Here is a 13,107-nt window from a genome sequence, read left to right as displayed (position 1 = left end):
TAAAACGCAGCAAAGTTAGGCTACAGGATCAAACGGTAATAAAATGTTAAAAAAAGTTTGCCTATTTTAATGACTGTAAACCAGTAGACAACCAACCAACTTGTATGATAACACATCCCATAATTTTTTTCCCCTCTTGACTAGTACATCTCAAATACTTGAGTTGTACTAGTTAAAAGGATGAAACACATACACACACAAAAATCAATTAATTGGAAGGAAAAGTACTTGGATCATAAGTAGTGCAATACAAAAATAAATGTAATTCTGGCATTCAAAACAAACTACTGACTTTGAACTGTCAAAGTAAAATCAATGTATACTATCTTATGAGGTGATTGCTTTTAAAATCTTTTCTGCAAAGTAAGTAAATATAGTGGAGTAAAAATTGAGTGTTTTCCTGTAAAATGCAGTGAAGTAGAAAGTAGCAGAAAATGGAAACCTACCTCTAAACTGTACTTAAGTAAAGATACATTCCACCTCTTTATCTATTACACCATGTAGAATCAGTACATTTCTTAAAATCTTGCGTGTCTTGCTCTATCACCCACTGTGGCATTAAAAGCCATGTTAAAATAAAGTTTGAAACATTCAGCCTACTTATTACAAAAGCAAAATCCATTTCATGTAGCATCTTTATTTTTGATTGATACTTTACAGCCAGGTCTTGTGATTGAAACAATGGACTGGAATCAAAGTACATTGACAGCTTGTGAAGTCTTTCATGTTTTATCTTTGAGGGGAGTGTGCGTTTGCAGCCTCATGCAATGATTACTCAAACCCTCCTTTTACAATCCCAAGTGTAGTCGATTTGAACTAGTTCTAGAAACACTTACTGTCCTAATCCGACAGTCACAGGACCCAGGGGTGTGATTTACAGTTGAGCTTCGAGATTTCCTTCAGTGGGAGGGTCTGACCTGCCTTATAAAGAGCAGTGTGCAACTGTGGCTCAGTGCAGAGGAAGTGTGAGACTTTGACAGGAAGTTGTTGAATCGCTGAAGGTAAGTAAGAATAACATCTGTGACTCTATCAAATCCTTCCTTAGTGTGGTTGTCGGTGTAGTGCTTTATAAACAGTGATAAATGCTGTTTACTATTATTACTGTTCCGTGAGGTTGTTTTGAGTGAAGGGAAGATCTTTGTAGCTGAAAGGAAACTGAAAGCCACAACATGAACAATCTTTCTCTTAATACTCTTTTGTGCAGATGTTGAGGATAACTCTGTGGTTGTTTGTGGGAGTGTTTGTGTGGGAGTTTGTGTCCTGCTCCATCACATGTCCTGACGGGAATGTGTGCTCCGATTTCGCTACCTGCTGTAAGATGAAGCATGGATATAGCTGCTGCCCATATCCAAAAGTAAGGACTTACATGTGTCAACACAAAGTCACCTGACCTGCAGTTAGACTGACTTAACATTTTGGTCAGGAAAACTGGGTGCCAACATGTCCTCCTTAATCTCTGTGTTTCTGCATTCACATGTCCTTAGGCCGTGTGTTGCTCTGACTTGGCCCACTGCTGCCCTTCAGGCTTTCGTTGTGACCTGGTTACCAATATGTGCGAGAAGGAAAACCAGCCGTGGATGAACATACCAATGGTGAAGAAGGAAGCTGCAGAGGAACCAAGCACACCTGTTCTACCTGTATCTCCTCTCCAGGAGCTCGAAATCAACCATGTGACGGACCAAACAAAGAGTTCAGTTGTCTTTTGTGACAACTATTACATCTGTCCCGATGGCACTACCTGCTGCAGACACCCAAGAGGCGTCTGGTTCTGTTGCCCATACTCTCTAGTGGGTTGATCTAGATACTCTTGCCACAACTGTAATGAAATTGCACTTTATCTACTATTAACCTTTAATTGCCAAGTGTTTCAATTTCAAAACAGAATTCTCTTTCATTATTATGTAGCCACAATTCTGTGTTTTAATCTTGAGGAGTATTGGCGCTATTTTGTGCTGATTGTTACTTAAAATGTGTGCCTTGTAGGGAAGGTGCTGTTTGGATGGCTACCACTGTTGTCCATACGGCTTCGACTGTGACCTCAGTTACACGCACTGTGTGAGGCAAGGCCTGAGATATCCCTTCACCCCGAAACAAGCTCTGTCCTCATTCCCTGCCTCACTCATTTCAACTTCAGAGGACAAAAGCAGCTTGCAAGAGGTAAGACATATGACAACAAATGTGCCTTTCTATATGTAGTGTATAAATCCTGGAATTAGTTATCTGAATGAAAACCCATTCACATTAGGCCTTGAAAATCTATTTTCTCACTTAGCGTCTTACTATAAGCGGTGGGTTCCTACATGAATACACAATGTCTGACAAAACGTGGTTGTTTCACATGAGAGTTCCTTGCATTTCAGTTTTTGGCCCTGCTTTTTTCAGTGGTTTGAAGTGAGCGTGGCTCCCTGGGGAAAAGGTGATGTCACATCCTTCTGTGTACCAATCAGGATTTAGCATCTTCTGAATCAAAATGTGATAACAGTTCTGGGTTTATTTAGGTAGGTAGGTAGATTTATTTTGTCACAATATAATAGGTTATATAGTGAGTTTGTAACTCCCTTCTGCTACATAGCAGACAATATACATTAATATAGAAGCAATTATAAAAATGGTAAACAGAAATAAACTACTTTATTAATTTACTTTGCAGGCCACTATCAATCGAATCTGATCAAACCACAAAGTCCTGATAAAGCAGATTAGCTGAGTTTTTCACTGTTCAACTCTTGATAAATGAAACTCTTAAATAATACCTAAGGGATTTCCTTTTCATTTAAAAGCTTTAATCAATATTTCTGTATTAGCAAGGGATCAAATGACTACATGTATAGGAAAGGTTTGGCTTGTAATGACAAACCTACAGAAAACTACTTATCAGTTTACTCTGTTCCACTTAGCTCTACAAAGCACTTTCAGTTCATTGTTTTGGTTTTACAGCACCTGTATTGTTTTTTTTCAGTCTCACTAATGTCATCCACCCTGTTTCCAGCAGCAGCATTAGGCAGCAAAAGAGCTCTCATAAACCCACTATAAGCTCGACACAGACTCCGTTAAAAACCAGCCACATATTTCTCATGACTCCAAATGAATGCTGATGTTGTTCCATATCTGCTGCATGTGTAAACAAGCAACTGTTTGCCAACACGTTCAATTAAAAGGTGATAATGTGTCAGTGTCGTGTTTACAGCTTGTTTCTGCTTCTCATTAAGTGGCCCAAAAAAATCAATTACTGCAGGCTTTAGTTCGATTGTTATTGTTATATTTTATATTTGTTTAAATTCTCTGTATGCCCTGACAGCAATCAATAAAACAAATGCTCCGACACAAAAATTCAACAAATCTGGTATCTGTGGCTGTCGTAGGACTGTAATAAGATGGGCTTATTATTGCTTGCCTACCTGCCAGGACTGGCTTGGGATTTTTCGGTTGGATAGCTGTCTCTTGCAAATTCTGCAACGTTGCCTACTCCAGCTTTAATGTTATAGAGAAATACTTTTTAAAAATCAGGTTTTTAGGGATTTTGAAGATCTATTATTAAAAAAAAAAACATTAAGGACCACCTACCTAATACATAAATACATATTTATGATTCAATATTTAGATAATGGCCAGCCTATAATGGTCTTTTTTGTTCACCTTTTGCAGACACCAATGACAGCTCTAACAGAAGCCAGTGACGGCGATCGGGAGGCTGGAGTCATTCGCTGTGATTCCAAGTTTTACTGCTCAAAAGGGACAACTTGCTGCAAAGGATCCACAGGCCAGTGGAACTGCTGTCCCTACCCACTGGTATGGATTGTGCATAAAATATTAAAAACCATCACAAAATAATGGTGCTTTGATCTGAAGGAAAACATTTTGGTAAAAGTGCTTGGACAAAGGAATATAGAGGGTTTACTGCAGAGATCAATTAAATGATCAACATAATTACCACTGTATTTTTTTTCTAACATTGAGACTTGTTCTGATTCAGGGCAAGTGTTGTGCAGATGGTCGGCACTGCTGTCAGTACGGATATACCTGCGACCCCACCTCCATGTCATGCAGAAGATGGTATTCTCAGATCCCCTCAGGAACACAAGATCGTGCCAAAACATACTAAGGACATGTTGAAGTTTGTGCACTGTGACACCTTTTTTTTGTATTCCGTTCAAATCAGTGCATCACAGCCTCAGTTCAATTAACACATACTGGCCAGAATTGGGATCTGGCCTAGATGACCGTTTAAAGAGTAAATAATGTGCTCAAATGATTTTTTTCTCTTATCCATACTGCATTCTGTTGTCAACTTTCAGTTTCAGTAACCAGCTTAGCAAGATTCACTGCAAATGTTCTTATCAGTTGGAGAGGTATAGGTTATGTTGAGAATGTTTAACCTGGAAGGGTTTGTTTTAGAAGTAGACAAATCTTGGAGAACGTTATGTCAACCTCAAATCATGTCATGTTTTTTTCTAATGAAACAAAATTGTATGGAAATTTTTAAATACAAAATATGAAAATGTGAGTAAATTCTTTTTTCATCTATTCTCTTTTCTCATGCCGCATGAATTTAATGTTTCATTGGGAGATAGACCACTTTCCTGAGCTTCCCATAATTTGATATAATTAGGCTATTATAAAAAAGTGAACACTGATGTTCATCAGATGGCTGTAACTTTGAAAGGAAGAAACTAAAATTTTGTCTCATTTCAAACTTGATTTATGGTTACCATCAAACCCCTGGGAAATGCACCAAGCTTTGAAGCTAATTTGACATAGTGGCCAAACCGTGGCAATACAACTTCCAAAAAAACCCAACTCATTACAAGGTAGTTTATTTGTCATTTCTACTACCTATTATCGATGAATCAATGGGTTATTAACTCTCATCCCCAAATCTGGAAAGAATAAAAGATATACAGAGAACCTGCATAAGACCCATACCATTACTTAATCTAGACTATTAATTATTTGCCAATAGCATTGCCAATAGATTAAAGGGGGTATGACACAAATTGTTACTGAATCTCGTGGCTTCCTCAAAGCCTGCTCTATTCATAACAACATCAGATCGATACATTTATTAGATTATGGAGATAAAATTGAGGATGATGTTTAATTATTATTTAGATTTCTTCAAAGCATTTGATAAGAGTTGAACATCATTTTATTTTGGATACACAGGAACATTTTGGTTTTGTGATTATGTACAACAGTTGAATGTTATGGGTAGTCCATTATAATTGGTGGACGGTATTTCCCTTTTCTTAAAGAATTTGGCACAAATACCAAAAGCTTTGAAGGTTATCTCTTTCTTCTCAAAAGCCTTAGGGCTTTATTTGAATTTGAACAAATGTGAACTTATGGCAATTCACGGTCACCCTTTATCAGCATGTTTCCATGCATGTTACTCACGCAAATTTCACTTCTGGACTATTTGTGTTTCGCAATTAAACCCACGAATACTCCCCCTTCTCTTTTGGAAAGAGGAGAGGAGGAGGGGTTTCTATGTAAATAATGAACAATACTTCCTCCTGCATATCTTGTGTGACAAGAAACACACACAAGCATGAACTGTTGAATGGCGTCACCGGGAAGGTTTTGCTATCTTGGCATTGAATGGTACCTTTTGTTTTGTTTTATTGAAGTGGTTACAGAGTTTTATAAATCAGAATGAAAGCTTTTTGATTAAAATCTTTATGGATTTTGGAGGTATAGAAGTGTGATTTTGAGATTTGTAACCTGCCAGTCAAGTTATCTGCAAGTCCTCTATTTGGAAACTGATCTTATACCTTTATAATACACCAATCTGGAATAATAGATGTATACTGATACAGAAGAAGTCATTTTATTTTAAAGAATGGATAGAACAAAGGACATGGTCTAGGGAATATGTTTGACTACAATAAGTTCAGTCGTAAATTCAAGGTAAAATGTAGTATAGAATATTGTGCTGTGAGTAGAGTGATCCCACAAGTTCTTATTCCCGTGATTAATGTTGATATCACAGAGGCCTAGAAAATTAGTGGTTGCAATTTGTAACCTCACGGCCCCTGAGAACTATACATGGGCTGTGAAGTGCAGTGCCCGTGAGTATCATAGACTGTGTATATAAAAAGCTGCCACCGTTTTCATTTAAATAAATCACGGATGTACAAAGAGAACTGAAAATAATCTTTTTTATATTAAAAAAATAAAGAGAACTGAAACTGAACTACTCTGAACAATAAGGCTGAACCTGGTGGGGAATAAAACCGTACGGGTGATGCATAAATGGCCCCATAACACATTACATTGAACTCCTCAAACACCACTTGTTCACCACAGCCTACAAACTCCCCTAGTACTGCTTCCTCTGTAGTTTGTTTCAGATTTGTTTGTTGTTATGTCATGTACAGCCTATTCTGTAAACTGTTCTTCAGTTTCATGAAAGGCACTATTTAAATCAAAGTAAAAAAAAATTCTCTTAATGTCTTGCTTTGTTTACTCATACAGCCGAGTCCATTCCATGGACTTGAGGATGCAATGAGGGTGTGATAGATTTATTTAATGGATATTGTCCTTCTTAAAATGTGAGCAGTGCTGACGAGGATGCTCTTCTGGATTTCTTGTATCTTAATGTTACTGGGGATTTAGTTGGTGTACTTTTCCATCCCTTTCTTTACCAGACCAAGAGCACCTATTACTACTGGAATTGTTATGGGCTTCGTCTCCCACTTTCTTTCAATTTCTATCTCCAAATCTTTATATTTGGAGAGTTTTTCTGTGGTCTTCAGGGAGGTGTTTCTTTCAGATGGGACAGACATGTCAATGAGCAGACAAGTTCTCTCCTTGTCCTTCACTACTATGTCGGGTCTGTTGGCCTTGGTTTCTATATCAGTTTGAATTGGCGTGTCCCAGATTGTAGTAGATAAATCATTGTCTATTACAGTTGATGGCTCCTGCACATAGTAGGCTATTTGTCCTTTACTTTGTTGTTGTAATGCTTCCAGATTGCCCAGTGGAGGTATGCTGCTGCTTTGTTGTGCCATTGTATGTATTCTGTTTTGGCCAGTATTGGGCAGCCAGAGACTAGATCAGAGGTCACTAGGCGGACCGCGGTCCGGATCCGGACCCAGCGGCCGTATTGTCCGGACCCGGACGTACAGCCGACCTGTTATCGAGAATTACTACCTCCTGACGGGACTTTTCTTTTTTTAAATGCGCAGCTTTGCTAGCATTTACTGTCCTCGTTCAGCGGCACAGGGAACTCATAGACCAATCGCATGTGCTCTAATTGTCTCATGTGATGCTGCCCAGCCAATCAAATCTGTGCATTGTTAAGCATTGCCAGAGCCGTTAACGGCATTGCATTGCGAATCGAATCCGCGAGTGAGATACACAGAGGAAGAGAGGAGACGAAAGAGAAAAGAGACTTCACATGGCTTTTAACCAAGAATGTACAGATTCTCACACGTACATTCTTCCCACGGGCAGTTCAAAACCGGAATATCTCATATATCTTCAATCCTAGGTAGAGCTCACATTTCTCACTAAACAAGAGAAAGTAGGGAAGTGGTAGCTATATAAGAGGGAATGAAAGAGAAGAGGAGGCATTACAGCTGTTCATTTGCTAAGATGTGTTGAGTGTTAATTATAAAATTTAGTTAGTTTTTGTTTTAGTTTTTTAATTGAAGACCCCTGGACTAGATGATCTATTGGCTCCTGTTGGTTGTTGCATATCCTGCACATTGGGTTTCAGAATCTTATTCCGATAATAGTTGGTCTTAATACACTGGTCTTGAGCAGCAATAATAAACCCTTCAGTTTCAGATTTTAGGCCAGGTATTATGATTATAATAATCATAATACACTGTGGAAGAAGCGGCTTAAAAACGGCTGATACCTTTCACTATCTGAATTGGATCCATTCAGTCCGATAACATTTGGAAAGTCTAAAAGAGCCTCACGATTAAATAATTTTATCGCCATTCAAATTAGCGGAGGGCTAAGCCGGAAGGTAGACCTTTGGCGGCGGAAGTCTGTAACGCGCTCGGAGCCCCGCCTCCAATGCTTTATCCAGTTGAGTTTACAAATGGTGGAAAGATGAGTCAAATCGAAGAACTAAAGGTGTTTGTCTCGGAGCGGCTAAACGCTACTGCCTCTGAAATAGTCGGTGCTATTGAAAAAACCATAACGGATTACGAGGAGCAGGTTTCCCGTTTGAAGGAAGAAAACGACCGGCACCGCTCTCTGTTGGACATCATCCTGAAAGCCAAGTTAACGCCACGACAGACAGAAGGTTGGTCCATCCGAAACACACAATCTGGGTGGATGTTGTTAACATTAGCCTCTGCTAGCAAGCAATAAGTAGCACCGCTAATAAAGTCACCTCTGTTGAATTTTGTATCTGTTTACCGTTAAAAGTGTTTAAACAAAGTGTCACTACATTCAGTTTATGTATCTAAATGCAGCTAGCTAAAGGTTAACGTTAGCTTTTTCAAACGCAGGTGAGGATTGCTGTTAAGTAAAATAGTTGCTCCCAAACGTTACTACGTCACAACACTGAAGATACCAGGTACTAACGTTACTCTGAGGTTTGGATTAAGATGAATTTAAACTATTAAAGTTCATACAAGACAAAAAATAGTGGCTGCCACTGGCATGTCATGGCAGCTGCCAGTGGACGTTTTGTCCTATCACAGTAGGAAAAGCACAGCTGCAAACAATAGAATCACTGATGGCTGAATTCCATGTAACAGTTAGCTGACTTGGTTTTGGGCTCCTGTATTATTTATTACCAATTTATCATGTTGTTTTGTTTTATTGTTGCTTTATTTTTTTCTTTTTCTTGTAAAGCCCTTTGTGAAAGTTTAATAAACTTTACTTACTGCTATTGTGCATACGCTCTCATGGCTTACTGGCACACTTGAATAGAACAGAGCTATTGTTAGTAGTAACACCTATCAAAATGTTTGCTATGAAAAATGCCTTTTCACATGCTGATATCTAGGCAAGAATGTGTTCTACGACACCTTTTAATTAACCTAAATGCTTAAGGCCTGTTTTTCCTCAAGCAGTGCTTGTAAGCTAATGCTCAAACTCTGCAACCAGCATTGCATACTAACATCTTACCTAAAATACCACAAAAATGAGGTGGCAGCTGCCAGCAGTAGTCAGTAACAAATTGACAAGCCACAACCATGTCTACATATCTTGGCTACTCTGTTAAATAGCTCTCCAATGTCACAACCAGTGTTTGTTTTTCTAAATTGGTCATTGTCCCCATTTTCTGCGACACTAATCTTCTTGACGCCATTGCCAGGAAATGACAACAGTTTTAACTATAACATAACTGTTGTTATTTATTTTAGTATTTGTCTCTATACATTCAGCCCTTAGTTCCACCCTGTTTTGTTATTTTCTTTTCTCTGCAGCAGGTAATGCCACCAAAAAACAGGTTACCCCTGCTGCTGCTGACCCAGGTGCATCAGATTCAAGTCCTGCCCACGAGTCCCCCTGCCATTCCAATGGTAGGGCTGAAGTCTAACAATAAAATCCCCTCTTCAGTAAAATCACTTAATTTGGCTTCTCTGTAAAGCTCAACAAAATATTATTAATTTGCTAAAATGGGCTTTTCAAAAATGATTCTGTCACCAGTAAGCACCATTAGCCTTTTCCAGTCAACAGTACAAGGCCTTTGTTGAAGTGTCTCATAACTCTTGTAATTCTATTATATACCAGACCATTTTGTAAAGTAACTAAATTAGATCATTATTTATTTTCCAGGCTTGCAGTGTGTCTTCACCTCACGCACAGACTTTTTAAAGTTAGCATCCAGTGGCGACTGTCCCTACTGCTTGAAGACCATTCAAGCCAGTGAGACACATTTAATGAGAAAGCATTATCTATTTGCTGTTCATTTTGCTGAGGGTGGTACCGGTAAGTTTTATTAATATGGAAATCAAAATGTGATGATACTTTATTCATTATAATGGATTACCTTAGTCGAGCAATTTTAAAGTATGCTAGCTGATTTTCATAGCATGGAATTGTGCTAACATGCCAAAATAATTTTTCTCTTTTCAGAAAAATTTGTTGTTCCATGTACATGCAAAGACAGGATCCAAGGTAGAAGTCACTGGCACTGCCCATTTTGCAGAAAGATCATTTATCGGAAATGTAACTTTGAGGTGCACATATCTAAACAACATGGTATGTATCCTACCATTCCTTTGTTTTGTTGTAAAAGCATGTGTTCAGTTCTGCTTTAGATAACAGCTGTATAATAGAGCCACCACTAATAATAGTGGTAATGAATTTCCCTAACTAAAAGCTGCTGTGTCTTTTTACTTTACAGGTTATACAATATTGCAGCAAAGCCAAGACCCAGGTTAGTTTACAATGTGTTGCAAATTTGCACAAGTGTAAAAAAACAAATGCAGCACCTGTATTCATCTTCTCCACAATTAGACTATTTACACCAGGCATTAAAATGCGTTTTATATCCAGAATGTTTTCGGATATGATCTTGGGTGTATTTATACCTGTACTTTCAAATTGAAATCCAGTCACCCAAAATGCATTTTAAGTGAAGCTAATAATTTAAGATTTCTATTTCATTCTATTTCTTCTTTTGGGTAATGCATATATATAATTCAGTTTAAAGTTCAATAAATCAATTAGTAATCATGTATTAAATAATCATGATTATGATTGATTTTTGCCACAGTCAAGCAGCCCTAACTCTGAGGAGCTCTGGACATAGGTTAATCATACACAACCATGATTATACCATTCCAAGCGCATTTGTGAGGGCAGGCACAGATGTTGGACAAGAAGGCCTGGCTCTGTCTCCGTTCTAATTCACCCCAAAGGTGTTCCATCGGGTTGAGGTCAGGACTCTGTGCAGGCCACCAAACTTGTTCATCCATGTCTTTATGGACCTTGCCTTGTGCACTGGTGTGCAGTCATATTGGAACAGGAAGGGGCCAACCCCAAACCGTTTCCACAAATTTGGGAGCATGAAATTGTCTAAAATGTCTTGGTATGCTTAAGCATTAACAGTTTCTTTCACTGGAACTAAAGAGCCAAGCCAAACCCCTGGAAAAACAACCCCACACCAAAATCCCCCCACCACCAAATTTTACACTTGGCACAATGCAGTGAAGCAAGTACAGTTCTCCTGGCAACCGCCAAACCCAGTCCATTGGATTGCCAGACAGAGAAGCGTGATTCGTAACTCCAGAGAACACGTCTCCACTGCTCTAGTGTCCAGTGGCGGTGTGATTTACACCACTGCATCCCACGCTTTGCATTGCACTTGGTGATGTAAGGCTTGGATGCAGCTGCTCAGCCATGGAAACTCATTCCATGAAGCTCTCTACGCACTGTTCTTGAGCTAATATGAAGGCCGGTCGACATTTGGAAGTGTGTAGCTATTGGTTCAGCAAAAAGTCGGCAACTTCTGCACACTGTGTGCCTCAGCATGCGCTAACCCCGCTCTGATTTTATGTGGCCTACCACTTTGTGGCTGAGTTTCTGTTCTTCCCAATCGCTTCCACTTTGTTATAATACCACTAACAGTGGACCCTGGAATATTTAGTATAGTGAGGAAATTTGCACAGGTGGCAACCTATCGCGGTACTGTGCTTGAATTCACTGAGCTCCTGAGAGCGACCCATTCTTTCACAAATGTTTGTAGAAGCCGTCTGCATTTCTAGGTACTTGATTTTATACACCTGTGGCCATTGAAGTGATTGGAACACCTGAATTAAGTGATTTGCAGGGGAGTCCTAAAACTTTTGGCAATATAGTATATTTGGCAGGCTATAAAATACATTGCTCTGTCCTTCCCCTTAGAGATCGATCATCCCTCTCTCATTGCCTTTGAGGAGGATGTTCCTCTGAGTCCTGAACCCTGGTGTCAGCAGGGGCTGAGCAGTCTACACCAGGAGGACCCTCAGTCCTCACTGTTGCTTCAAATAAAAGATGAGGAAGAAGAAATGTGGAGACTAGGTCTGATGGAAGAGCATGGCAAATAGAACTTCACTTTCACTGCATGTTAAAACTTGTGATGCAAACAATTGAATGTTAATTTTCTCTTTTATCCACAGGGAGTCATCCTGAGTTGCAGAACTCAGAGCAGCTGCAGATCAAAGGTGAGCCAATACAAATGGGTCTGGAGGCAGATCACGCTCAAGACCCTGCATTGAACATAATCTATGTGGACACTTACATTCAACATCCCAGCGAAATCAACAATGTGGAAAGCAGCAGGGAGCATCCTCTTCCTAATTCTTCAACTCAACCTCTGGAAAACCTGCCTGATGGTGGGATTGGTGAAATACAGCAGCCAGCTGGGGAATCTCAGCACATCACTAAAGATGGTGCTCTTGCTAAGAATGGAAGCAGAAGCAAAATCAAGGATTGGAAGAACCATAGACATTGTTTAAATATAAAGCCACTCAATTCAACTAGGAAGAGGCATGTGCAAAGATCTGTACCTCCCTTGAGTTTAAATGTAAAGAAATCCACAGAGTCATCTGCCAGTCAGAATCTCACAGGTCCTCATTGTTGTAAAGCATGTGGAAAGACTTTCCATTACATATACACACTGAGGACACACGCGCAAACACACACAGTGGATAAAATCTATATATGTGGAATTTGTGGAAAACATTTAGAGTCGCCAGAGAGTTTAATCCAGCACCTTAAAAGCCACACAAAAACAAACAAATGTAGTGTATGTGGCAAACAGTTTTCTAATAGTTCCCGTCTGAAACGGCATAGGAGATTTCACAGACCAAAGGGTCTAAATATCATGTCATCAGCTTACAAACCACAGATGGGCGATATCTTACCGATGTCATAAATGCATCAAACTGCTGTTATTACTGGCTTATGATCCACAGCAGTAAACTAAATCTACTAAGTGGAAGATGCTAGTCCAGTGGTGTATTTATGGATAACTGTCCTAGTGCTGGTCAGTATGTTTATTTGTTATCATATTCATGTATAATTTTGTAGACTTTCAATTAAAAAAAGTAATTTCTTCCCTCTGTGTAAATTTATTTTTTCATGGATCATCAGTTTGGAAGTCACACCCAATAGATTACTATTAATTGATGTAAACTCCACACATCAGCC

General features: G+C 39.1%; 2 protein-coding genes across 4 annotated transcripts; both read left to right on the top strand.

The window, feature by feature from the left end:
• The first annotated feature begins 846 nt into the window (after positions 1-846).
• On the top strand, positions 847-4,524 carry LOC119906834 (progranulin-like). Its single transcript, XM_038724242.1, has 6 exons — positions 847-1,001; positions 1,205-1,354; positions 1,485-1,787; positions 1,984-2,157; positions 3,646-3,789; positions 3,974-4,524. Exons 2-6 carry the CDS (start codon positions 1,205-1,207, stop codon positions 4,100-4,102), a joined length of 900 nt encoding a protein of 299 aa, XP_038580170.1. The 5' UTR covers positions 847-1,001; the 3' UTR covers positions 4,103-4,524.
• Positions 4,525-8,031: 3,507 nt separating this feature from the next.
• On the top strand, positions 8,032-13,019 carry LOC119906833 (zinc finger and BTB domain-containing protein 49-like). Of its 3 annotated transcripts, none has more exons than XM_038724238.1 (7): positions 8,032-8,260; positions 9,399-9,491; positions 9,748-9,900; positions 10,048-10,173; positions 10,319-10,351; positions 11,821-11,976; positions 12,075-13,019. In XM_038724238.1, the coding sequence occupies exons 1-7, from the start codon at positions 8,065-8,067 to the stop codon at positions 12,830-12,832; spliced, it is 1,515 nt and encodes a 504-aa protein (XP_038580166.1). In that variant the 5' UTR covers positions 8,032-8,064; the 3' UTR covers positions 12,833-13,019. The 3 variants fall into 3 exon arrangements, with proteins under 3 accessions (XP_038580166.1, XP_038580169.1, XP_038580165.1); XM_038724237.1 differs by having other exon boundaries at positions 8,033-8,260; positions 9,396-9,491; XM_038724241.1 differs by lacking the exon at positions 11,821-11,976 and having other exon boundaries at positions 9,396-9,491.
• Positions 13,020-13,107: the final 88 nt, after the last annotated feature.

Source organism: Micropterus salmoides, unplaced genomic scaffold (assembly GCF_014851395.1).
Source record: "Micropterus salmoides isolate LMB-PRFRI ecotype aquatic unplaced genomic scaffold, ASM1485139v1 Ms_hic_scaffold_17, whole genome shotgun sequence".
NCBI classification, from domain to species: domain Eukaryota; kingdom Metazoa; phylum Chordata; class Actinopteri; order Centrarchiformes; family Centrarchidae; genus Micropterus; species Micropterus salmoides.
Note: the sequence above shows the minus strand (reverse complement) of the source record. Positions and strands in the feature narration are given on the sequence as shown.

Excerpts from the sequence above, each read along its gene's own strand:
- LOC119906834 (XM_038724242.1), top strand. The coding sequence starts at position 1,205 with ATGTTGAGGATAACTCTGTGGTTGTTTGTGGGAGTGTTTGTGTGGGAG. Across the intron at positions 1,355-1,484 it reads GCTGCTGCCCATATCCAAAA|GCCGTGTGTTGCTCTGACTT; the intron begins GTAAGGACTTAC and ends ACATGTCCTTAG. Across the intron at positions 3,790-3,973 it reads ACTGCTGTCCCTACCCACTG|GGCAAGTGTTGTGCAGATGG; the intron begins GTATGGATTGTG and ends GTTCTGATTCAG.
- LOC119906833 (XM_038724237.1), top strand. The coding sequence starts at position 8,065 with ATGAGTCAAATCGAAGAACTAAAGGTGTTTGTCTCGGAGCGGCTAAAC. Across the intron at positions 8,261-9,395 it reads AACGCCACGACAGACAGAAG|CAGGTAATGCCACCAAAAAA; the intron begins GTTGGTCCATCC and ends TTTTCTCTGCAG. Across the intron at positions 9,492-9,747 it reads GTCCCCCTGCCATTCCAATG|GCTTGCAGTGTGTCTTCACC; the intron begins GTAGGGCTGAAG and ends TTTATTTTCCAG.